Genomic DNA, 25,912 nt, shown 5'->3' with positions numbered 1-25,912 from the left:
AAAAAAAAAAAAATCGAGCACTTGTTTTCTCCATAAAAAGAAATGAATGCCTTTTTACCTTTACCATCTGATATAAATAATTCAAAAATGAACTGTCTAAACAAGCAGCATTGTCTACGGCCATGCCACCCTGAACATGTCCCGTCTCGTCTGATCTCGGAAGCTAAGCAGGGTCGGGCCCGGTGAGTACCTGGATGGGAGACCACCAAGGAAGACCAGGTGCTGTAGGTGTTCAAAAAAAATGTAAACAAGCAGCACAGTTTATCCTTTGTGGAAGCAAACAACAATACTGAGGAATACGCACCATGTATAACATCTCAAATGTTTAGACGTGTTCCATACAATTCTGTTCTCACACAACGTAAAATACATATTACAATACAGTCTTGTTCGAAAAGCCGTATGGACCTGTTTAGTGACCAGATTTCCGGTCTTGAGAATGCAGGTGTCCAAGGCCGCATCGTCTTCCAACTTTCCACTGAAGCACAATTGAAAACAAAGGACTAAAAAAACACTGATAAATGATTTGCAGTACAGTCCCTCAATGGAATGCAACCAAGCAATTAAAGAATCAATTATTGATAATCTAAAACAACATGAATCTCAAAAATATTACATGATAGAAGCCAGACGCGGAATATATACATTACGATTCCACCTACCTAAAACTACAGAACAGGCAACAGATCTAAAGCGATGGAAACGAAAACCGCCTGCCTAGGGCGGGAGGCGGGGAGAGAATGGTGACAGGCTCAAGGGCGTATGGGGGCTTCTGGGCTATGGGCACGACCTTCCACATCTTACTCAAGGGCGTATGGGGGCTTCTGGGCTATGGGCACGACCTTCCACATCTTACTCAAGGCGTATGGGGCTTTGGGCTATAAGAACGACCTTCCACATCTTACTCAGGCATGATGGGGGGCTTCTGGGCTGCTCTAAGCAGGAACGACCTTCCACATCTTACGCCGGGAGGCTGTTGGGTGTGCACAGCGAGCATAGCTCATCCGACTGAATCATTTACTATGTGTGCGTTTCACCATGTTAGTCTAAAAATTTTGAGAACGCTGAATATGTCAGTCCAGTGGGACGCAAAGGCACCAGTCTAAAACCAAGACAAGGAGCCTTACACCATAATGTGAGTTAACACACTGCTTCCTTCATCAAGAAAGTCTCGCTACAAAGATAATCTCAGCTAACTGAGCTGTGTGCTTCGTAAAAAGCTGATTTACATGCTGGTGGAAGCTCCGTGTTTCAACGCAGGCACACAGCTGTCAACCACTCAGCTGGGCTAGCGGCCCGTGGGAGAAGGGAGAGCTGGGGCTTAGAGCAAGCCTAAACTTGAAAATCTCTTCTATTCCTTTAAATTCAAAGAAATGTTTACTCCATTTCACATGAATGCGTCGCCCACTGCCCACCCCTGCCCCGTTCACATGTTGGAGCCCTACCGCCAATGTGATGGGATTTGCAGATGCAACTCTGGCAGGTAATCAGGGTTAGGTGAAGTTACCTAACCTTCAAACTCTACCTAGAATCGATTTCTCTCAGCACGCTCATGGCTTTGACCCTGGTCAAAAATCGCCATCCTCTCTCCTGAATTATCACAAGGCCCCTGACTAGTCTCCCTATTTTCAAACTCCCTCTACAGTCTACTGCCCACACAGCAGCCAAAGGTGATCCTAGTAAAACACAAATCAGATGGTGAACCTTGCTCCTCAAAACCCTCCAGTGGCCTCAGAGTAAAATCCAAGATCCTTCCAATGGCCTGTGAGATCTGCCCCCCGCTGCCCCTCATCTAGTACTCGCCCCTTCATTTACTGCAGACCAGCCACCCCGACTTCCTCAGACACGCCAGGAAAGTGCTCGCTTCCAGGTTTTGCACTGCTGTTCTTACCCCGATGAGCCCCAGTAGCTCCCTCCCTTGCTTCCCTGACGACTTTACCCAAATGCCACCTCTTCAGTGAGGGAGGCTAAACGAGACCGAGTTAACAGACGGTCTGCCCGCCTGACCCCCCACTGTTCTCCCCGTGTTTGCTTTCCTCTGCAGCATTATCACTATCGTCTCAGTCAGTCCGGGCTGCTACAACAGAACGGCATAAACTGGGTGGCGCAAACAACAGAGGCTTGTTTCTCACGGTTCTGGAGGCTGTGGAGTCCAAGATCAAGGCTCCGACAGACCTGGCATCCTGTGAAGGCCCCCTGCCAGGTTTGTGGTCCATCATTTTCTTGCTACGACATCACACGGCATAAGGGAGCTGCTCTCTGGGTCTTTTATTAGGGCACTAATTCCATCGATGACCTAATCACTTCTCAAAGTCCCCACCTCCAAATGCCATCAATTGGGGATTAGGTTTCATTTCAACACGGGAATCTGAGAGAACAGTCATTCCATAGCAACTACCCAACACATTATACATTTTATCTCGTCACGTCTTCCCAGACTGGAGCATAAGCTCCGAAAGGCAGGACTTATCTTTGTTCGCTGCTATTATCGGAGTGTAGAATAACACCTGGCACATAGTAGGTGCTCAGTATTTACTGAACAAAATGGTATTTACCGATGAAAACAGTACGCTCAAAGCAAGTACCAGCAAGGTTACTTTTCCACACAGTACTAAAATGGTTTAGTGCTGCTTTCTATTCCCGTTTTATATGTCAATGCAAATTTACATAATGGTCATAGTATTAGAATACACTCTTTGTAAAGTGATTTTAAATAAAGATTTTCCTTCAAGTCTTATAAACAATTATGATTACCTTATTTAAAGCATGTCCAACATGAGGGTCACCATTTGCATAAGGAGGTCCGTCATGAAGACAAAATTCTGTCTTCACTTTTCTTTCTCTTTGCCATGAGTAAAGTTCTGAAAATCCACATTTCTGTTTAAAAAGAACAATATCTGAACATCATATAAATACATACACTGGAATCTTACCATAAATAGGCAGAACTTATTTCATTCCAAAATATTCAACTATAAAATACAAATGGTGTGGTTTGTAAATGCACATCTGAGCACCCTTCTTTTAAAAAGCCTTTCAAAAGCTTTCCAAAAGCCTTCAGATTTAAGTGTGAGTACTTTAAACAGTGACTCTCCAAGGTTTAGTCTGTTCGATTCTTGGGCAGTCTCGGTCCTCCCTGCCCTCCGCTGTTCAGTCCAGCCACGCTGAAGGACCCGTGAGTCACTCCCACCCTTTCATCTAAACACTTGCTACTCTCTAAATCTGGAACACTCAGTGCAATCCCACTCCCCTTCCATCACCTGCTCTGTGACCTTGGCCAAGCCACTTGGCCCTAATGGGCCCGTTTCCTCATTTGAAAAAAAAGTTAGTCCATTTGGCATGAAGATGAAATGACAACATTTGAAACTATCACAGTTCCTGGCATACAGAAGGTACTGGATTAAAAAAAAAACACACTTTTAAAAATTAGATGGCAAAAACAGATTTATGAGTCTAGACCTCTGATAACTGCTATAATATTTAAGCTAAGCATACTTAACCCATATATCCTGAATATAAGGAATTTTAAAGACTCTAGAATTAGAGGGAAAAGTTACCGCTACTTCAGGTGCAAACAAGTCCTGATTCCAACTGAGGACCCGCTAATGCCGCAAAGGTGAGCTTCCGCTCGTCCTCATAACCGGATTTTTATTTATCTGTGTACATGTTAATTTGCTTTTTACAAGCCACTGGAAAAGCATCCACATTCGACCTGCCCAAGCTAAAAATAAGACGTATCTAATGTGTGCTGCTACCTGAGCCTCGATAGGTTCTCCTTCAATAGTCCACGCCGGAACCTGCTACCAATCAGGCACCTACCCACAGCTTTCTTAAGTTTTCAGGCAGTAAAACCTGTGGGAAGCGGATGATTTCCACTGATCCGGTCACGACCCCCTCTCCCCCGCTCCCAGCGAGCGTGGCGCCCGTGGCCTGTCCCACGCCGCCTGGGTGCGGCCCCGGGCAGGGCCGTTCCGCTCCCAGCGCCCGGCGCCCGGTCCCCACGCCCGCGCGGCGCAGGGGCGGGGCCCGTACCTGCTGGATGTCCAGCTCCGTGTCCGGCTGCTGGCGGCCCAGCAGCTTCATGGGGAAGCTGGTCTGCGGCAGCAGCACCGTGTCCCGGTACCTGCCATTACTCGAGCTCGGCAGCTGGCTACTGGCCCCGGTGACTGATCGCACCAGAGGTCCCCTCGTCCTCCCTCGCCACCCCGGGCTACAGGGAAGGCGGAGAAGCCCCCAACTCCGGGCCAAGGCCGCAGGCCCGGGCCCAAGAGGGCACAGCCCCCAACGCATGGCGGGCCGGCCCGAGCCTTCCGGTGACCGCCGGGTCCTCCGCTCCTGCCCGGCCTCTCCCGCCCGGGGACCCCAGGAAACCTCCGCGAGCCCGGGAGAGTGCGCACGCGCGCGGAGCACGGCAAGGGCGGGGGGCACCGGCTCCCGGAGCGCGCGGGCCGCAGCCGGCTCCGCGTCTTGGCGGCAGCCGCCGGGGGCGGGGCCGGCCGCGAGGGGCGGGGCCCAGGCGTGGCTCCCGCTTCAATCTGCGTGCCCCGCCTTTGCAAAAACATATATTGTATTGAACCCAGTATGGACGAGATAGCATCACTTAAACATGCAATCAGTATACGTTTATAAGATACTATGAAGAGAAAGAACGCAAAGTAAGTCTGCAATTCGACATGTATTTTACACAAACAGCACATCTCAATTTGGCCTAAATTGCCAAGTGGTCAACGACCGCCCAGGGCCAATGGCTACCTCAGGGAGCAGCACTGCTTTAGGGAATACAAAGTTCATACCCATATTATAAGTCAACCTGATTATTGCTGAGTCCCTGTCTCCCTTATGTCCCACTCCGTTCCTATTCTGCTCTATTTGTCCAGGTCATCAGTTAACAAGTGTTACCTTTTCGTTGTAAGTTGAACCTTCTGGGACTGGCCTTCTTAATCATAAGACGACACCTAGATGTGCCTTACAGAAATTAAAAGACAGATGGATTTTCTACAAAAACAAAAAGCAAATTTTGTAGTAAGCATTCCATCAATGTCGGCCTTTCACCAGGCACTGTCCCCAGGTCTTTACCTGTAGTAACTCATTTAATCTTTAAACCCCCATGAAGACACACATGCCAAAACAACCCTGTGAGGTGAGGTTAAGTACTGCGTATTCCTATTTTACAGGTAAGAAGACCGAAGCACGTAGAGTTAAATAATTTTCCCAAGATCACACGACTAGGAAGTAGCAGAGCTGGAATTCAAATCCAGTTTGCCCTCCTGTACCTGTGTGCATAATCACAGTGTTATATTGTGTCCTCTACGCTGTATAGGCATACCTTGGAGATATTGGGGGTTTGGTTCCAAACCACCATAATAAAGCAAGTATTGCAATAAAGTGAGTAGTGATTTTTCTTTTTTCTTTTTTTTTTTTTGCTGGTGGAGGGGCTTGCCGTCTGTAAAACATACGACACCTGTGAAGAGCAATAAAGCAAAGAGTGATAAAATGAGGTATGCCTGTACTGTAGGAGAAAACATTTACAACGCATTTTTTTAAAATTAATGCCCAAAATGCATAAAGAGCTGCCACAAATCAAAAATATAAACAACCCAATAGACAAAAGGGCAAAGGACAAGGACAGGTGATTCATAGAGAAAGAGAAACAGCCAATAAACATAAAAAGATACTCAACTTTAGGAGTCACTGAGGACAGTAGTTAGAACAAGACACTGTCTCCAACAGAACAAAAATTAAGAAGTTTGATAACAGGGCTAAGGAGAGTGTGTGATAGTGGCCTCTTACACTGCTGGTGGTGATGTAAAATTTGTACTGCCTTTTGAATGACAATTTGGTAATATCCATCACCATTTAAAATGTATTTTGTTTGACCTACAGTTCCGCACCTGGGACTATACCCCACAGCTGCAGGCTCGCAAGAGCACTGAGACGTATGCACAGAGCTCTGCTAACCAACCTCTACACAAGCAGTTGCTGGATTCAACAGTGCTGTTTCTCCATAAAATCTGTGCTGAGGGTCCAATGAGCCCTCCCAGCAGAAGGCTACTCTCTAGGGCACCTGCATACACTCCAGAGATACCCCGGAGACACTTCAGGTTCAGTTCCAGACCAAGGTAATAAAGCCAGTCGTAATCATTTGCTGGTGAAAGGTTTTGCCTTCAAATTGTAAAAACGGCCAACATCTATAACACACAAAGCACAATGAGGCATGCCTTTCTCACCTGTTGTGTCTAGCCTTAAACTAATTCATGACAGCTGTACTTGCTATGTAATTACATAATTATAACAATTGGCGTGGTTAAAATGGTAAGTTTTGTTACATATTTTTTACAATAAAATAAATGGTCGTACTTCACAGTTATTACGAAAATTAAATGAGATTGTGTAGGTAAAAACCTTCTCAAACTAGAACTCCATGTAACAATAGCCACTTATTGATATTTTCTGGGTTTTTAAAAAATCGAAATTGTTTCTAATTACAAAAGTTTGGGAATTATAGAAAACACACAGAAAAATCACTAACTACTTTCTCACCCAAAACAATTCTCTTTTAAATGCAAAGATAATTACTTTCATGAAAAGCTGAAAGCCCTGAAGAGCAAAGTAAAGGCCTGTTTCTAAAAAGTAAAAACAAACTGCTGTTGAACTGGGTGAGGCTAAAACAAGTGTAAAATGGTGGGGGAAACATGTAAAAATTTATATGGATTCTGTGCTTAGTGTTTTTGTAAGTATCTCAAGTCTCAAACTAGATGGTACATTACATTCTGCATTATTCAGGGAGATAAAACTCCAAAAGACCCATTCTCTAAGGAAAACACCTGGACAGGTTATATTGTTTGCATTTTAACAATGACGATGTAGTCACGAGTTGCTTATTTAATTTTAAAATGTTTAAAAATAATGAAGTACCTTTATTGTGCCCACAGAAGTGAAGTTTGCTGCCACCAATCCAATGCCAATAGGAGTTCCCATTCTGGGGTGTAGTAAAAGGAGAGACTTTATTCAGGCGAACAGTTTACCTACTGCGGACGCGCAGCCTCCAGAAGAAACTGAAACCTATACTCCCAAGATAAATAGGAGGCCCAATTTTATAGAGAAAGTACCCGCCCTGGTTCCAAATTAGACCAATTTTATGCAAATGAGGAATCCAAGTTTGAAGTTTGATTGGTACAAACAGCACTGTCCTGATTGGTCAGAATCGTATTGTGCCTTCTGCTTGGTCATTATGGAGCCTTTCTGATTGGTCAGTAAAGACACACATGAGGCTATAGCTGTGTAGCTTCAATTGGTTGGGACAGGTTTCAGCTCATTGGTTGAAAGACGGATTCTAGGAGCTTCTTTCTAGGGGTAAGCTCAGCTGGCAGGAGCATAGTGGAGGCTGGCAATTTAGTATGTGCCTCTCTTTGAAATGTAGAGTGCATAAGGGGCCTCTGCCAGCAATGGCTGATAAACTCTGGTTATGAATTTGAGCCTAATTAAACACAAGGAGCCGTGCTTGTACATTCTCAGAGTCAACTGATATAAAGGATACCTTTCACGACACAAAATGACTCTTCCTTTAGATCATTCTTCTTGTCCTGAATTCTGCTGTCTGATAAAATACAGGCATACCTTGGAGATATTGCAGGTTGGGTTCCAGACCACCAAAATAAAGGAAGTATCACTATGAAGTGAGTTGTAATGTTTTTGCTGGTAGAAGGTCTTGCCTTCAATTTATAAAAAAAAACCCAACACCTGTGCAATGCAATCATGAGATATGCCTGTAGTGGATTTGGTTTTCAAATCAATCGGAGAACTTTAAGTGGAGTTTAAGCAATTTACATTTACTGTTATTATAAACTAATACGTTTGCTATTAACTCTGCCATCTTACTTTGTGTTGTTATATTCCAATCACAGTGCCCTACTTAAGCACGTGATGAATGCTATTTAGAAAAAGAGGTACGCACTAGTACCACGACTCCGCATCAAGGTGTTGTGTCGTTGGGAGCAGAGGTGGAGGTGTCCGTGCGTAACGTCACCCTTTCCAGGTTAGGCACCGCCCTCGGCCGTCGGGCACCACCACCACCACCAACCCAACGAACGCAGTAACGGTGACAGGCATGTACAATGCCTCTTTCAAAGGTAGACACACCTCTCACTGACTTCCGGCAACAGCGCCGAGGGAGAGCGTGAAGAAAACGCGGACAAGCGGAGCTCCCAGCGGCTCGGGAGTCGGACGCGGCCGGGGCGACGAAGCCGCTCTGCGCCTGCGCCGACTTCCGCGCATGCGCAGTCGCGGGGGCGGGCTGTCCTGCGTCCGCACGTCCCGCTGGCTGGGAGCAGGTGCTGCTGGACAGAACCCAGGACCTGTTGCTCAATAACGCCTTTTTTCGTGGTTATCCTGAGGTGTCTTTCTACTAACTTTGTTCCAGCCTTGTCACCGTAAGTTTCCCCCCTGCATGTCAGAGCAAGGGCAGACCATTGGCAGACTTGAGTCGTTTATTGGTCCCCTACCTCCACCCCTTTGCACAGATTTGCAGAGATTCGAGGGATTTACGTTTAAAAAAAAAAAAAAAAAGACCGTCATTCTGATTGCCTCCTGATAGTCCTATTTCGGACCTAGATTCATGAGTGTCGACGTTTTAATCGTGTGTCTGTGCTTTTATTTTGGTGCTCTGTTGTCTTTTTATGGCTCTGCATCGCAGAAATAAGGTAAACCTAGACAGCGGGTTCGTTAGTGCACCCAGATTTAGAGACGCTTATGCCTAAAATTAAATTTCATTAAAATAGTATTCTTCCAACTGTCTTTCTTACATATTTGTGGACTTGGCTTGATTCACATTTCCCTGAAAATATACATAATTGCTAGTTCAAAAGATGTGTATATTACTTTTAATGTTTTCATAACTCTTCTAAGAGGTTTCACCACTTTCCATCCTGTCCGTGTCCTTTGCTCATTTTTCTGTTAGATTATTCATCTTTTACATATTGATATATATAAGCTCTTTATGGAACAAAATTTTTAAATCATATTGATTATCATGTTACATCCTCAGGGTCAAAATAATTGCAAAAGCAATAGAAACTTTTTACCCTTAACACTGCCCACCCATGTGATTTACAGTTTGAGGCACAGAAAATTTAAGCGGCCTCCCTAAAGTCACACAGCTAATATGTGCCAAGGGCAAGACTTGGACACAGGCAGTTGACTCCAATTCCTGTTGTTTTTGAGTAAGCTTTCAGAAAAAAACATGTTCGCACTGGTCGTGTTTTAGAACCCAGAGGTGTAAAACTGGTAAAGAAGGAAGTACAGTCAGTGTAACCTGAACTGCTGTAAGGAAGTGATCTGCTTGCAGGTAGCTTTTAGGCCTTGCTTTTTACCGTCAACGGGTAATTCTCATTTGGGGTCTGGAAGGGGCACGATTTAAAAGGCTAATAGGAACCTTGAGTACAGGTTTTGCATTTTGATTGTATAATTACCTACACTTCCTTTATACAAAGAATCAAAGTTGTATTCATTTGTTGCAAAAATATGTAAGAAAAATATTAAGGCTATAGGATGGTAATATTTCATTACTGATTCAGTTTAGACCAAAGAAGTACTTCAGAGAGAATGATAGAAATATTTTAATTGCTAACTAAAAGGATCTCTTTGTAAATCGTTGTTGTGCTTTGCATCAAACCTAATTTTTTACATTCACTTAAAACTGATGTTAGCTTGAAATGGTGGTTCACAAATGCAGTGTACATTTTATGAAGAATGTAGTAGAAAAACAAAGCCTACAAGTTTTTCTTTGGTAGAAAATACTGTGGACTTGGTAAGTATAAAGGGAAGTGGCTTAGTCATATATGAAGCCTGGCAAGCATGTAATGATTGTTTAACTGGCTCAAAGGTAAATGATAACCTGTGAACAATTAGACCACCACCATCCAGTGAAGAAAACTAATTGCCTTTCACAGATGCCACCTTATATAAGATGGGGATTTAATGTGCATACCAACACATGAAAATATCCTCAGTGTTTAAGACATCTGCGTAGTACAGGTTAGCCTGAAGATTGACTTTTCCAGTACAGACTAAATCAGATATATGGCTGGGCATGGATAGAAGTAGAAGTAAGGCCAACAAAATGTTCGCTGAATTATTTCTCCTGCTTTCTATTTGAAGTGTTTCTGAATCAATAATTATAACCAGTTTTTCCACATGTAACACCTGGTATGCCAAGAAAATGAATACAGCCTGATTATGATGCAATAAGATAAACAATTCAAATCCAGTGGAGCAAAGTTAATTCCAGACAGTTATTGTTCACAGTATGTTCATTACCTTACATCAGTTTCAATTCGGTCTTCCTTCTGAATGGGTTCAAACACTTCGCCTGTTTCTCATTTATGTTCATAATCCCTGTGAAGAGAATGCGGATAGAAAAAAAGGTGTAAAGAAGCTCAAAGATACATCAAATCCAATATGCAGTCAGAAACGAGTGGCAGAATAATTATTGCTAAACTGAGGTTCATAATGTCCTCTATATTCTGTATTGCGCTTCTTTATTGCACTGAAATAATGTCAACTTGATTTGATTAGAGGGCGGAAGAGTTTTGTGATAGTTTAGTTCCCCGCAAGTACTCTGAGACAGACGTAAGGTGCAAGGAGTTTATTGGGGCGTGTTCCTGGGATCACTCGGGAGGACAGGGAAGGAAGTCGGAATGTGCAGGGAAAGGCCTCAGCTGACCTCACCGGGCATTCAGAAGCTAGGACGGCCATCAGAGTTGGGGCAGCAGCCCGCTGGAGTGGAAAGTGGCCTTTTACATCCATCGGTTGACCAGTTTCAGGTCAAGTGGCTCTTCTAAGCAGATAAAATGCCAAAAGAGAGGTGGCAGCTAAAGGTACCGCCGGCAACACTCAGCGGCTGAGGAAACAAGCCCTTTGGTCCTGAGGGACTCTGGGTGGCACGTCTCAGCACCAGAAGTCAGTCAGCAGGACTTGAATCTGTATTTTCAAAGATGACTATACTCAATCCTGCAGGCTGTTTCCATGTTTTTTCATTGGTGCCAAGAAGCACTCTGACATTCGTTACTTTTCTACATGATTGGTCTTCACTCCAACTAGGAATGTTGCTTGTATTCTTTCTTTATTTGGCTGCCAATGAGGATGGTAGCAGATAATCAGCAGATTACATTTTATTATTCTCTAAAGGAATACTCATTGATTTGCAGAAACTAATTGTAACCACATGCATTCCCTCCCCTTTTTAATTACTCCACACATATACCTACATCCCTTATGCTAAGCTATTCATACCTCTCTTGGCACTTACCAATTTTGTGTTATAGCCTTTAGGTTCCAATATTTTACCCCCAACTCATCAAAACAGTAGCTCCTCAAGGCAGACGTTACATATTTTTCCCCCTGAATCACCTTTCACAATCTGCGCATCACCCATCTCACACATAAAATCCAGGTGCCTGTAGTCCTGGGCCAGTTCCCCCCATGCTTCAAAATGTGCCACTGCAGAGGGAAAGAATACTATAGAATTCATTGAGAGAGCTAATGCTGAAATGGAGTTTTTCACAAGGCTCTTGGTAAATATTCATTGAATCTACAGTTAACCGGGGCAGTCCCGAGTCAGTACTAATAAAAAGTGTGCTGAACTGAATTCAAGTAAATGAGACCAGCAATTGGCTTCGAAAGGAACAGCATTTCTCTGTCTCCCCTTAGGGCTTATGATGGCTTCCCGTCACACTGTGCTGATGCGGTTGGTGGCCTCGGCGTACTCTATCGCTCAAAAGGCAGGAACGATAGTCAGAGGTGTCATTGCTGAAGGAGACCTGGGTATTGTGGAGAAGGTATTGAAAATCTCATCTCATTTCATACCAATGTTATTTTTGTTCCTCAAGGTTTAGGTCAAGTGTGTAATAATTTGAATAGACTTTAATAGTTGAAAAAAATCAGCGGCTCCCTTATGGAGATTTCAGAATGACAAGGGCTGACACTATGTCAGTAGAAAGAGCAGGAAATATTCTCGAGAAGAAAATTGGGGTACCTTTCTCATATAGTTCAATGACAGTCAATGTGTCTTTTTTTCTCTAGAGCAGTGGTCTCTCAAGTCGATTGATATATAAGTCACCTTCAAATTCAGTGTTTAAGAAGTTTCACTCAACAGATATTTATAGAGCACTTACCATGTGCCAGATATAATTCTTTAGGGAACGAAACAAGGATCTCTGCCTTTGTGGCACTACGTTCTAGCAGAATAGTGCTTTGCGTTGAAATAGCCAGGAAATTTCAGAGTGGCATAAAAGTTGATTTTCATGATCGTCCCTTATGTCACTACAAAGCATTGTAAGAATTCTGTTTAGGTTCACGTACATTCACCTAACCAGGCATATGTCAATTACAACATGTTGTAATTCTCTGAAAGCACACTACAAAGGAGGTTACGGCTGTCAGTTCCAAGGTTTCCCATTGTCCGTCATTAGCGTGACTGTCTGACATATGGACTGAGAATGCCATTGGTGAGCTATCTATGAACTGTTATTACTATTCATTTTTATATTTTTTTTATATTTTAGAAATAGTAATTTTTTCTATACATCAAGAAATTGTCCTAAAGATCTCTCGAATTACTAAGATTAGCGAGTGAAAGTTATAGAGGGATCCATGTAAGGAATACCTTTGAAATAACTGAAGATACAGTTTTTAGCTTTGACTGCCTTGAATAAGTTATGAATTTCCTATCTCTTTTCCTGTTTAAGCAAAAGATTGATTTAGAGATCTTACAGAAGGATTTTCTGAACTGGGGAAGAAAATGTGCCGATCATTTAAAAGCTCCTTTCCAAACTTTTACCATGATAAATCCCATGAGGAAAACCAAGAAACTAGGTGATTCATTTGGTGTTAAGTTCCATGAATCTAAAAACGAACAGTGTAATTTTAAATGACATAGACACTCACGCCTTAGAACTCCTGTTAGTTCTAAATTTTGCATTGCAGACCTGTCCTACAGACTTGCAGACCAAAGCCGACCGCCTGGCACAGATGAGCATATGCTCTTCACTGGCACGGAAGTTCCCCAAACTGACCATCATAGGGGAAGAGGTAAGACTTGCCAGGGAGACAGGGTTTTGTCAATGTCTGTTTACCGTATGAATTTATAATTGCCACTTTGATGATTTATATACCACTATAATGATTTCAGGCATTATATCTAGTATTTTAACCCAAAAATAATTCTATCCCTTGGACTTGAAGGAAATGTCTGATTATAAAATATTTTGGTCCATTTATAGGCCAGATTTCTCAATTCTTGATCATAGAATGTATGGTTACTGTTATAATGTTAAGCATATGAACTATAAAATGGGCAGAATTCGAGAACTTTGGAATGAAAGGGGTGGTTTTTGTTTTTTAATTAGGCTTACTTGCATACTCACCCAAAGACTGTAACACTGAAAATGAAGGAACCGACGTTTCATGTGAACGAGAGAGCAGAAGTGTCTCACGTCAGATCCTTCGGAGTCAGTAATTTAAGTCAATTTATAATTCTTAAATAAGAATTACTTAACTAAATTTATTTAAATAAGTTTATAGTTCTTAAGACTTATTTTCCCTTTATAATCTATTCAGGAAAATGAAGTTGGGTCATTTCGTAATCAACTTGGATGAGCCACATACGGTCGCTTTTGTAATTTTATCTGGTTTACTCTAAAGCTCCAAACATAAATGGTAAACGGGAAAGACTAGGGAAGACCACGGCATTGCATGTCTCCTGTCGCCGAGACCGAGGGTGCTCGTCAACACCAGACGGCTTCCGTGGTCAGCGCTGATCTCTGCTTTTAGGATCTGCCTTTTGAAGAAGTGGATCAAGAGCTAATCGAAGATGGTCAGTGGGAGGAAATTCTGAAGCAACCGTGCCCGTCACAGTACAGCACCATTAAAGAGGAAGACGTATGACCCATGTTATTACTTTACTCTCTACTAATCTCTGTCTTTTGCCAGAGTAAAGGAAGTCAGATTTTCCTGTGATGATGAAAAGTCGACGCTGTACCATATGGGCAGCCAGGAATCTGAACGCTTCCAGAGCCAGAGTGGAAGCATCAGGCACGGAGAATGTTTGTCCTGTTCATTTAGAATTCAGTTTCTCATCCTTGGCTCCTTCTCCACTTTGAAACTATTATTGAAAATACTCTTAGGGAGAAAATCTAACTCGTCATTTAGTAGATTTGGTAGTAAAACATTTCATTGGCAACTGAGGCTGGAAGGAGAGGAGACAGATCGCTCGCTACCTTGTGTTTTTGGAAGTCCATAAAAAATCGCCTCGCTTTTTTTGTAGTTGCTTAAATCTGTGACTTCACATAACCATCATACTTCTTTAGCTTTCTAATTTTGGTTTAACACACATTCATTGAGTACTTACTGGAAGGCACTCTGCTCTGGGCTATGGAGGACACAAGGGACATAGTGGCTTCCATCAGGAATGTGCCTTTACTCACAAATTCATATCAGGTGTTATAATTAATGCTCGTGCTTAATAGCCGCATATCCTAAATCATGTTAAAAGTCTTAGGTGGAAGGGACTTCTTTTTTAGTCTCCTGTCAGTTGCATAAATTGTTTTTCTTTGCCATATATAAATGGTGACCTGAAGTTAATCAGACATTAACTGTCATTTTTAAAATCAACGTTTACATATAAAAGTAAGTAGCAACCACACAGTGTTCAAAACATTTTGGTGCCACTTTAAAGCTTTCTCTGTACCACTCTCTAGAGCTCAGTGTGTTCATGGCACTGTGCTTAATGTGCAGGTGACAATCAACTTTTTTTTTTTAAGTTTAAAACTGTAAAATTTTATTTATTGACAATTTTTTTAGTTAAGTGTTATTTAAAATTCTTAAATCAGACTTTTCTGTAATTTGACTTTTTCCATGTTTACAAAACAATGGTTTTTTTTACTATCACAAAACTGATGACAGCTTAAGCCATCCATAATTTCAAAAATGAAAGAAAAAGAACAGTTTTAGTTAATCTATTTAAACTTACTCTTTATATTTTGTATGCTTACTTTGGATCTTCCCTTGTTCTTAGCTTGTGGTCTGGGTGGACCCTCTGGATGGAACCAAGGAATATACTGAAGGTTGGTGTCTCGTTTGTGTTTGCCTTCGACAGCATGAGGACTAACGTGACGTTCAGCTGTAAATAGTTAATATTTCATATGTTGCATGAAAAGCTAGTGTCATATTTTATGTCTCTGCCCTAACGCTGTGTCTGTGGCCATCCTAGCAAACTGTTGTTATACATCAGTGATTGTCAAGACAGAGGGAGAAAGTTCATCTCCCTCAGACGCCACCCCCATACACACTTCACTGGTCCCACAATTCTACTGTCCCCCAGATGAGACTAACATTAAACCAATGTCACCAGAGGGACTGTCCTGAACCCCCAGCTTTACTGGGTAGAAAACCGATGAGAACACAGCGGTACTGCCACCACTGACCCGTGCTGTGAACTTGACAGCCTCACCTTTAAAGGTGGGTTTCAAAACACAGTACATTTCTCCTTCCTGAAATTATCTACAATGAGAAAAATTAGGAAACAGCAAATAAAATGATATTGGCAACATTAAAGTAAGAAAGTCCAGGCTCGGAGCCAGAGTTTTAGGTTCTAGGAGCATAGCACAAGCTAAGTTTTTTTCTGAAATAAAGACCTACATAGGTTTCCTTACGTTGGTTCTCAGCTTCATGGCTTGAAAAAATTTGTTATAATTACTAGAAAACTCTTTGTCCTATAATGGATGAGGCACGCGGGGTGTGCGCACGTGCAAGCATGTGTGCACACTGAGAACATCTCTGCCCCCCATTGAATGAGGAAGCTGGACGGCGTTAGGTGTATGGGAGCACCCACGCAGCACCCCCACCTCCAGAGGTTTTGATTCGCTGGTCTGGGGAAGGAGCCTAAGAATCTGTATTGTAGAAACGACTCCTGTTCATTCTAATGCTGCTTGGTGGTCCATGGACCCCACTCTGAGAAATCGTACATTAGAAGCTTGAAATGCAAATCTGGAGCACAAACTTGGAAGAGGGTGTGATCCAGCAGGCAGGAGTGAGCTGGGTGGGAGGCGGCCGAGGAGACACAGAGGACTCTAATGATAATGGCTGTGGTTATGGCTGGCTTATTTAATGAGTTTGCATATTGTACTGAGACCACACGCATCAAAGCAGTTACGTGGCCGCAGACCCTACTTCTGTCTCTGACCAGCTCTCTTCCAATTCGTGCATTTTGCCAGAAGCAGGATTGATCATGCACATTCCTTACTTCTATTGCAAAAATAACTTGGAGCTGTTGATATGCTAATGATGAGTCATAACCTGAGAAAGTTATATGACATTCGCTTCCTCTTTTTTGTAGGTCTTCTCGACAATGTAACAGTTCTTATTGGAATTGCGTATGAAGGGAAAGCCATAGCAGGAGTTATTAACCAGCCATATTACAACTACCAGGTATTCCTATAATCGATCCAAAGATATTTTATTAGACAATTATAGTGTCATACGATTCCTGATGTTAATCCAGTGGTTTCTGGCTTAGTTGCACGTGCAGTCATCTTTTCAAAACACAGATTCCCAGGTCACGCCCCATACCTATTCAGTCAGAAGCTCTGGAGGCGTTGATACCAGACTATATGTACGTGTGTATTACATATATTTTTTATGTATGCCTTATGATCCACATTCAGAAGTTTTGAAATTACTGATACGGTTCCCGGACTAGCTTAGTCATTGAGACACCTAATTTAAAGGTGTTCTTGAAACACGCTGAAGCGTCTACGGCCATGCCACCCTGAACGTGCCCAATCTCATCTGATCTCGAAAGCTAAGCGGGGTCGGGCCTGGTTAGTACTTCGATGGGAGACCACCTAGGAAGACCAGGTGCTGTAGGTATAAAAAAATTTAAAAAAAGATGAAACACAGTGAAGAAATGAACCATTTCAACCGAGAAAGATACTAGCCGTGTTGTTTTCCAGGTCATGCTACACAGTGCCTAAATTATAGTCAGCATTGACAAATATGAGAACTAAATATGCTCTTGCATGCTTTTCTCTTATTTTTCCTTCTAATCTACTTCACTTTTCTATTACACACCCAAGAAATTGCCTTCCTAGAAGCAAGAGATTAATATAATTCCAAAGTAGGAATATATCATTAAATCACATTACACATTAAAGGAAATTTTTGAGATAAAGTACTTAAGGTATTTACTTTAGTGTGACTTTGATAGAATTTTGGAGAAACAAAGTAACCTGAGTAGGGACTATTACTTCTGAATTTCCAATTTGAGTCAACAGAAGAATTAATCTCTACTTCTAAAATTAATTTGTTTTATTTTACCATTTATATGGTTATAAATTTTCATTTATAATCATGTGCTTCTTAGGATTATTTAGCAAAAACAGTTATGCATTATTGGGAAAGTCACTGTTTAAAGATCCATTAATTCTTTTATATGTTTAATATTTATACAGTATTATGTAGATACGTTTGTGGTTATCATGTAAACTGTAGAGTTGATACTATTACTTAAAAGAGAAATATTTAATTCACAGGTAACATTGTAATGCATAGCACCTTTCATCACAAAAAGATCTGAGTGCTTAGAAGTTGTTAATAATCCATGACTTTTTTTCTGAGATTAGAAAAACTGTATTCATTTTCCGCAGAGCAATGAAAAGCAGAAGTTAAGGGAACACGAGAATGAAGCAAAGGTGAGAAAAATAGCTAGGGTTTTGGCTCTACTAGTAGGTAGCAAAGAGGTAGGCACTTTGTGGTACCCAGCCCATGGCCCGTCCCCTGTGCCCGTTCGTTTTCTCACGTTCTACTTCTTCCCTTTGTTACCTGTCCCTTTACCACACGCCCTTCTGCGCACATTTTCCTCCCTTCCTTCTCTCTTGCTTACGCTTTGAAATTTGGTGCAACAAGTAGAAAGTTGCTCAGCTCTGTTGGTGGTATTCAGGGCTCGGTATTCAATTTTAAATCATCATTGTAATAGCTAAAATTTATCGAAAGCTTCCTGTATACTGCTAGACTCAAGGGAGTCACATGCATTATCTCATTTAATACTTACCGTCATCCTTAAGGACACCTTTTCCGTTTTAAAGGAAAGGAAACTGAAGCAAGTAACTTACCCTGGGTCACCCAGTTTGTCACTGGCAGATCTGGGATTCGAACCCCGATCCAAGCTCTCACCCATTACTTTATATTGGATCCAAAGCCAGATGAAAGACTTGTAAGAATTGAAACTGTTATTGCTTCTAACAGGCACTGAGGCCGGTAGACACTGCGAGGAAACAGCATGGCTTAGTGCAGAGAAGTCCCATCTGTCCTTATATCTGTCTAGCTTCTTAACCGTTATGAGACTTAGCGCATGGTAAGAGGAACATGTTAGCCTCCGTGACCCCCGGAAAAGTCGATGTGCAGCGCTTGGAGGAGAGAGACGGGGAGAGGGGAGAGCGCGAGCACAGGGGAGAGCTAGCGCCACCCCACGCGCTGCATCTCCCTCCCCCGGGCGCCAGGCTTCCCGTTCCCATGCTCTGTGCCTCCATATTCATTTACAGAGGGGAGACGACGTCAGGGACCAGAATACTCATGACCACCATTAGCATGCTTTCCTTTTTCAGAGTAACTGGAGCGCTGGATTAATAAGTAGGTTTCTTGAGAGCATGAAATTGGTCTCAGCCATCAAGCTGAAGCCTAGTGAGCCCCCCGAAGCCCCTCACCTCCCGCGGCCAGCCAGCCGCGCTGTCCGGAGCCCAGCCTGCCCTGTAGTGCAGACGGGGGGTGGGGACGGGAAGCACGCGGACACCTGTCGAGCACCGGTGCTTGTTCCTTGGTGCCTCTGTTGCCTGCTGCCCTCTTCGCAGGGAGCGAGATCCGCAGACAGCGTTCAGTGCTCAGGGACTGCCGCACCCGTGCAGAGCCGCGTCGCCTGGTGACTCGCTCCCTCCAGGGCAGTCCATTTCCAACGACCGATTATTGCAGGGTTTAAAGAAAGGCCTGGCATTTCATCCCGTTTGGTACAACCTTGAAGAGCCGTTCTAGCTCCAGAGCTCCCCCTAGGGGCAGCTGCGTCCCAGCTCCATTTCCCGGTCCACTCAGGCTGCCTTCCCTCTCCTCCCCGGGTGTTGACCCCGGAGCGCGCTTTCACACACACCCTGCCGGCCTCAGAGTCGGCTTCCCAAGGAATCCAACCTGCCACGAGAACACGCAGGGGTACTGGTATCAGACAAATAAGATGTGTTTGAAAGCATTTTGACAAGCGCACTGAGGCAGCACAGTGTAGTCAAGTCAGCACTGTTAGCTGCATTTGGTTATACTCTTCCTCAGGTCCTTGGTCAGGTGAATTAATTCCAATCTCATTTTTCTCATCTGTAAAGTAAGGATGATAATACCTACACTTCATGGGGCTGTTCTGAAGATAAATGAGATAATACATGTAAAGCACCTGGTATGGTGCCTGGTACATGTGAAGTACGTGTCTTTATGTCTACAGTATTTGTCATGTTAAACAATGGTATTTTGATGACTTTGTGTTAATCATTTTATGCATCAGTTTTACTTCCCATGAAATACAGCTTACGTTTTTCTAGATGAAGTATATAGTAATAACTGTGGTTGAAAGTCCTTTGAGCTCTGCAAAGGAAAATACAGACCCTAAGATGCATCACCATAGTCATTTTACGACCACAATTGCCAGTAAAGCCTTGATCCGGAACCCCATTGTCCATGGCTGGCTTTCAGTATTGGCCTGTTTAGTTGCTGTCTCCATAGTGGCAAAATGCATCATCACCATGACCCATCCCTGTATTAACACGATCGATCCTTACTGTCTCTTGGGTATTATTGAAGAGCAGTAATCAATAGTGTTTCATTTCCTGGGGACTTCAGCACCTTTTGCAAAGAGCTATTTCAAACACAATAATGAGATTATCTGATGATTCATAGAACAACTGGAATCAGTGTATGACATTTGCTTTTCTGAGCCCCCCAGGGAATAACCGAAAGTCCCCTTCGGTACCTTTGAAACCCAATTATTAACCAAAGCAACAATGAGAATAATCAGGTAATTCTCCGGGGAAAACTTCTTTGTGGATAATATTGTTTTTGTGCTTTATAACATTACCATGTTTTATTTGCTTTAATTATGCTGCTGATGTAACTGTTGTATTTGTGGCCAACGCACTGACAAGCTTTGCTGTTTCCCCCGTTCACACAGGCAGGACCAGATGCCATGTTGGGGAGAACAATCTGGGGAGTTTTAGGTTTAGGTGCCTTCGGGTTTCAGCTGAAAGAGGTGCCTGCTGGGAAGCACATTATCACAACTACCCGATCCCACAGCAACAAGCTGGTTACTGACTGCGTTACGGCCATGAACCCCGATGACGTGCTGCGAGTTGGGGGAGCAGGAAATAAGGTACGGAAGCTGCCAGCCATCCACTCTGAATCATGAAGGTATCGTGAGCGTTTACAACAGTGAAGTCAGAGTCTGGGGGAAGAGGTTGAACGTTGTAATTTGACATCTAAGGCACATTTCAGCAGCTCTTGAATTTTTTTTTAAATGTCAAGTTTCAAGTCTTTTTCATCATTTATGTCACTGAGACCCCGTGCCTCTCGTCAGCCTTTATTTTCTCAAAGACCCTCCGGGATGACTTCCGAGACCTTTCTTCCAGCCCGCCCCTTCTGGGTACGCCCCCCGTTCTTATATCTAGGCTTCTGTCCTGAGAAGCACTAGTCCCGATCCCTTCTCAGTGATTGCCCCGGATAGCGGGATGATGACATCGCAAATTCAGCATGCCCAGTTTGAGCCCACCCTCTTTCTACCTCCCCCAGATGTGTTCCTCTCTCTACCTCCACCTGGTTAATGGCACCACCATTTTCCCAGTTTTTCCAGACAGTCACCTAAGTCATCCTGGATGCCGGCTTCACATCCTATCGATCTGGTCCTGCCTATAGATCTTAATTCTTCCCTAATTTCTCCTCTCGTCCATCTCAACCGCCAGTGCTCTACTTGAAACCCATCGTCATCCGTCACCCAGACCTTACAGTAGCTTCCAGAGCGGTCTCCCTGTTTCGTCTGTCCTCGCTGCCACTAGAGCCATGAAAAACGCAGAACTTACCTTGTCATTCCCCTGCCCCGAGTCCTGGGATGTCTCTCCTTCACAGCAAGCTAAAATCCAAGCCTGTGAGAACGGCATGGGACTCCCCCGAAGGAGTTCTCGAACAGCACCGAAAGGAAGCGTTGGTCATGCTGTGTTCCCCGGGATTTTCCTCATTCTCCCATCTGCTCTTCCTCTGAATGTCCGAAGTCTGAGTTTTACAGAACTAATTATTTGACAGTATAACCAAAAGAAAAGTCACGTGACCAGTGAAAGCTTGGCAGCAAGTAACAGTTCTGGGTCGTGCAGTTTTTATCAGTGACCTCAGTTTTATATAAGTGTTATAGGAATTAAGATGACTATGTAAAAATTCATATTTTGGTAGTAGAAATAGCAATAGCTATGATCCTGAAGACTTAGGAAACTACTTGTTAGTCGGCATCACACATCCGTCAGGACTTATTAGTTTTCACACTATTGCACTAGTTGATGTTTCTCTATCTTTTATATAGTAATGGTCAACTGTTTACAAGATTTAAAAACTTAAATATTTCTCCTATATTGTTTTTACAGTAAGAAAGAAAACAGCATAAAGAAAGGAAACTTTCCCTCACTTGGAACACAGAGACTATGCAGGTCTCCCCCTCGTAGCCTACTGACCAGGCTTCCCCTCAGGCCCCTGTACCCTAATGCATGTGTTGTGCACATTTCTTCATACTACTCAACATTTAAATCTGCTAAAGGATTCCACCTAAGTGCAGTCTGACAAAGGGATCGATAGAAAAAAGCAACATTCTCTTAGTTGTACCTCATTCATTTCATCGTTGAGTGATGATGATTGTGTGTAACCTTACAGATTATTCAGCTGATCGAAGGCAAAGCCTCTGCTTATGTGTTTGCAAGTCCGGGATGTAAGAAGTGGGACACGTGTGCTCCAGAAGTCATTTTACACGCTGTGGGAGGTCAGTCCGTTTTATTCTGGGGAATTAAACAGTTTTTAAGTCATTTTACACGCTGTGGGAGGGGCTGTGGGAGGTCAGTCCGTTTTATTCTGGGAATTAAACATTTTAATTCTGGGGAATTAAACAGTTTTTAAGTTTGCACACGTGGGGTCCGGCTTTTATTTTGGGGAATTAAACAGTTTTTAAGTCATTTTACACGCTGTGGGAGGTCAGTCCATTTTATTTTGGGGAATTAAACAGTTTTTATACAGTCCTTATGTTAAGACATAACATTTCAGTAATATTACTTTTTACCTACTCTTAGGATATAAAAACTAGAAGGAAAGTTAGAGATTATCCAGTCCAACCCCTACATTTCATAGGCGAGAAAGCAGATTTTCAGCCAATTCGTTTTTCTTTAGTTATAGTTTCTCTTTTGCACCTTGATCTGCAAATAGTTAATTAAACCCTTTTTAATTTATGGCTTTAATGCTTTTAGGGCTTTTTTCTTGAAAAGTAAAATATTCATTATCATCATCTCAGCTAGTTTCTTTTAAGCCAGTATTGGTAAATACTTTAGTACTCGTGCTAAAGATCAGAGTTAGCATTTTTTAAATCTGACTGAAAATATATTACAAATATATATAGTAAGATGATTTTTCAATTTCAAATAGGTATCAGGTCACATATACTCTTAAATACTTGATTTTTTTTTTATTCTATCATTTCTCCTAGTACATTATTGTATCAATATCTCAACATATTACATGGCAAGGAAGTTAAATTCATCATAATCCATTCTCACTGGAATGTTAAATGAAACTATAATACAGTTATATTTTATGAACATCAAGTGTTCAGTATTAAATGGTAGAATAAAAAATGTTTTGAAAATGATAGTAGTGATGGAGTATAACCAATAGGAAAAGTAGTCGACTCACGAAGAGAAACTGATACCGAGAAATATAAACTGAAAATGCTAAATGAAATTATTTTAATGAAATCAAAACTGCTATGTAGTCTAAAATTTCAGCTGAATTAACTCTTAACCATTGTTTTCCTTCTTTTATCCAAAACTGGGTATTATTGCATTGGGTAGTAAGAGGCACTTGTAAGTAACTGGGGACATAATGATCCAATGACCCATTAACGTGCTGATGTTCTTCTGTAGGGAAGTTAACGGATATTCATGGCAATGCCCTTCAGTATAACAAGGAAGTGAAGCACATGAACTCCGCGGGCGTCCTGGCCACTCTGAGGAACTATGACTACTATGCAAGTCGCGTTCCTGAATCGGTTAAAAATGCACTTGTTCCTTAAAGGAACATCTCCTTTACCTGGCTAGGAGGAGGACTCGGTTTCAAAATAATACATTTTAAAACTAATCAGATGGAATTAGAACTCTACCTTCATTCATTGTTGGTCAGCGATTTACATTTCGTTAGTAGAAAATAGAATTAAAAAATGTCTGAATTATCAACCAGACCAATTTTGACTTCTGGAGAATTTTAAAGTCTGTCACATTTCTTTTCCTTCTATTTGGAGAAATGAAAGAAAAGTTTAGTTCCAACTGACTATCCTGGTCAATTGTTTAATCAACATTCCTGCTGTACAAAAGATTCTTTAGGGCACAGAAGCACAAGTTATTACCTGAATCTCATCCTTATTTTTCACAGTAATTTTAAAAGTTGTCCAGTTATGAATACACTAAAATGTCATTATGTATGTTGATGAAACAGATGTATGGGGAAAGGTTCTTTACAATAAATTATTTCATTCTAGCCAGTCGCTGTCCAGTGCTTTTAAATAAATTTGTTATTGGATTAAGAAAGTGATTCAGATTAATCATTCTCAAACCCAGCTGTGTCTCAGAATCACCTAGGAAGCTTCTCAAAAAATGCAAAGTCACAGGTTCCACCCCAGGAAATTTGATTCTGTGTATTTCCAGGGACTTCCATAATCGTTTAAGTTTAGAACTCACTAGATAATAGGGTAAGTATAATCTTAGAGAGCATCTGTAATCCAGCCTGAAGCTCTTTGTGGCTTTGACACCCGTGGCCACACTCTTCTCTGTCCTGACTTCTTCCTTTCCTAGCCAGGGCTCCTCAGTCTCTTTTCTTGGTTTTTCTTCATCTTCCTTTCCTTAAATGTCAGTAGTCACCAAGATTCAGTTCTAGGTTCTCTCTAGTTTCTCAAAAGATATTCTAATCCACACGTATGGCTTCATTTAGGGCCTACTGCCCGTAATTCCAAAATCTCTCTAGTGTAGAACTCTTAAACTCTAGATTTCTATACCCAGAAACCTACTGTGATGTCTCATCGCTATCTCTGAATTATGACGTCTAAAAAAGTATTCATTTTTGCCTACCCCTCCTTAAATCATTTTACAAATCCCCCAGATGATCCTGATAATTGGCCAAGTTTGGAAATCGCTTTCTTAATCCATTTAGCTCCTCCTAAAAACAGTTTTCTATTTACAGTGGACTAAACCTAAATACACACGCACACGTGTGTGTGTGTGTGTGTGTGTGTGTGTATGTGCAAGGTGAGAATAACTTTGAAGGAATTTCTTACAGGCTCCTATGTAAAGACTTAAGTTACCCAAGCAACATATGTGAACATTCCCATTGCCTCTGTCATAACTTAGACCCTCAGACCCCATTATTTCTCCCATGGATCACTGCAGTGTCTTCCCATCTGATCCTCCTACATGGAAACTCCTTTCCAATTCATCTACTGTTGTCTCCAGGGTGACTTTTTAAAAAATCAGATCTAGTAATGCCAGTCCCTTACTCAAAATCTTGTATGGCTTCCTGCTGCTTTCAGGATAAAATGTGAGTTCTCTGTAATAGCATATAAATCTCAATGTTACGGCTTCTTCCTTCTCCAGCAACACCTCTGGACACTTATATACTCTAGCCACGCTCAGCCATTTCAAATTCCTCCAAAATACCATTTTTTTCTCTTACCTTGGCCTCCATTTACTTCATCATTTATTTAAGAAATATTTTTTGAGCACCTGCTCTATGTTAGGCACTGCTCTGGGTACTAAACATTCACCACAGGACACAACAATGGCATAAGCCTGTCTCTTTGTTGAGCTTATATTCTTGTGAAGCAAAATAGATAATGAACAAGTAAATGAAATTATTTATATTGTGGCAAATGCTATAGAGGAAATCCAGTAGGAGGATGAGCCTGACAGCATCTGGGGTAGGGGGACAGCAATGGAGGAGATCTCCAGAGAGTGGGACTGTCTTCTTTGAGGTGACGGATGAGCCAGAAACTGGATGCCAAGAGCTGGGATCTCTAGTGGGAACAACCAGGACGGTACTCCTGAGAAGAAAAGAAGGAAGAAGGAAGGAAGGAAGGAGGGAAAGAGGGAGGAGGGAGAGAGGGAGAGAGGAAGGGAGGGAGGAAGAAAGGAAGGACAGCAAAGAAAGCAAAGAAAGCAAAGCCAGCCAGCCGGCCGGCCGGAGCAGGCTAAAGTGAAACGAACTTTAGGGGGAAGGCTGTTAGAAAGCGAGGCTGGGGGGACAGGGGCCAGATCATGTACGGCCTTAATTTTTTTAAAAGAAATTTAAGCAACGAGGGGAAAAGAGAGTGACAAAAGGGTACAGGGTTTCTTTTTGGAGTGATAAAATGTTCTAAATTGATTGTGGTAATGACTGGACACCTCTGAACATACTAAAAACACTGAATGTGTACTTTTAATGAGTGAATGGTACAGTATGTGAATTACATCTCAATGAAGCTGTTAGGAAAAATTAAATAGCCACATGTGGCTGGGCCAACCATATTGTGTAGCACAGCTTTACGTCCTCTTCCTGTTTATCTACC

The 25,912-nt window shown here is 42.3% G+C and overlaps 2 protein-coding genes, 1 long non-coding RNA gene, 1 other non-coding gene and 1 pseudogene across 11 annotated transcripts in view; 3 read left to right on the top strand and 2 right to left on the bottom strand.

The window, feature by feature from the left end:
• Nucleotides 1–4,413, bottom strand: part of IARS2 (isoleucyl-tRNA synthetase 2, mitochondrial) — a 41,222-nt gene extending 36,809 nt beyond the window's left edge. The window contains exons 1-2 of the mRNA XM_039883409.1: nucleotides 4,033–4,413; nucleotides 2,755–2,877 (exon numbers count right to left, since the gene is read on the bottom strand). Coding sequence (XP_039739343.1) covers nucleotides 2,755–2,877; nucleotides 4,033–4,290 — 381 coding nt within the window. The 5' untranslated portion in view covers nucleotides 4,291–4,413. The remainder of the gene's footprint in view (nucleotides 1–2,754; nucleotides 2,878–4,032) is intronic.
• LOC120619357 (uncharacterized) lies at nucleotides 113–231 on the top strand (annotated as a pseudogene).
• Nucleotides 4,414–4,904: 491 nt separating the features above from the next.
• On the bottom strand, nucleotides 4,905–8,283 carry LOC120619192 (uncharacterized). 2 transcript variants are annotated; one of them, XR_005657398.1, is made up of 4 exons: nucleotides 8,140–8,283; nucleotides 6,916–6,979; nucleotides 5,327–5,461; nucleotides 4,905–4,995 (listed from the first exon to the last, which is right to left on the bottom strand). It is a non-coding gene; the product is annotated as an uncharacterized LOC120619192 (long non-coding RNA). The 2 variants fall into 2 exon arrangements; XR_005657397.1 differs by lacking the exon at nucleotides 8,140–8,283 and adding an exon at nucleotides 7,955–8,095.
• On the top strand, nucleotides 8,269–23,903 carry BPNT1 (3'(2'), 5'-bisphosphate nucleotidase 1). 7 transcript variants are annotated; one of them, XM_039883414.1, is made up of 12 exons: nucleotides 8,269–8,429; nucleotides 11,707–11,834; nucleotides 12,982–13,086; nucleotides 13,404–13,505; nucleotides 13,828–13,935; nucleotides 15,071–15,119; nucleotides 16,391–16,482; nucleotides 17,700–17,744; nucleotides 20,252–20,449; nucleotides 21,988–22,093; nucleotides 22,398–22,455; nucleotides 23,244–23,903. In XM_039883414.1, the coding sequence occupies exons 2-11, from the start codon at nucleotides 11,712–11,714 to the stop codon at nucleotides 22,409–22,411; spliced, it is 942 nt and encodes a 313-aa protein (XP_039739348.1). In that variant the 5' UTR covers nucleotides 8,269–8,429; nucleotides 11,707–11,711; the 3' UTR covers nucleotides 22,412–22,455; nucleotides 23,244–23,903. The 7 variants fall into 7 exon arrangements, with proteins under 7 accessions (XP_039739348.1, XP_039739344.1, XP_039739346.1 ...); XM_039883410.1 differs by lacking the exon at nucleotides 22,398–22,455 and having other exon boundaries at nucleotides 23,244–23,857; XM_039883412.1 differs by lacking the exons at nucleotides 22,398–22,455; nucleotides 23,244–23,903 and adding an exon at nucleotides 22,302–22,344 and having other exon boundaries at nucleotides 21,988–22,154.
• Nucleotides 16,805–16,923, top strand: LOC120619404 (5S ribosomal RNA). The gene has a single exon (XR_005657494.1). It is a non-coding gene; the product is annotated as a 5S ribosomal RNA (ribosomal RNA).
• Nucleotides 23,904–25,912: the final 2,009 nt, after the last annotated feature.

This window comes from Pteropus medius, unplaced genomic scaffold, assembly GCF_902729225.1.
Source record: "Pteropus medius unplaced genomic scaffold, Ma_sr-lr_union100, whole genome shotgun sequence".
In the NCBI taxonomy this organism is placed as follows: domain Eukaryota; kingdom Metazoa; phylum Chordata; class Mammalia; order Chiroptera; family Pteropodidae; genus Pteropus; species Pteropus medius.
The sequence above is the reverse complement of the archived record's forward strand: the minus strand, read 5'-3'. Positions and strand labels throughout refer to the sequence as shown.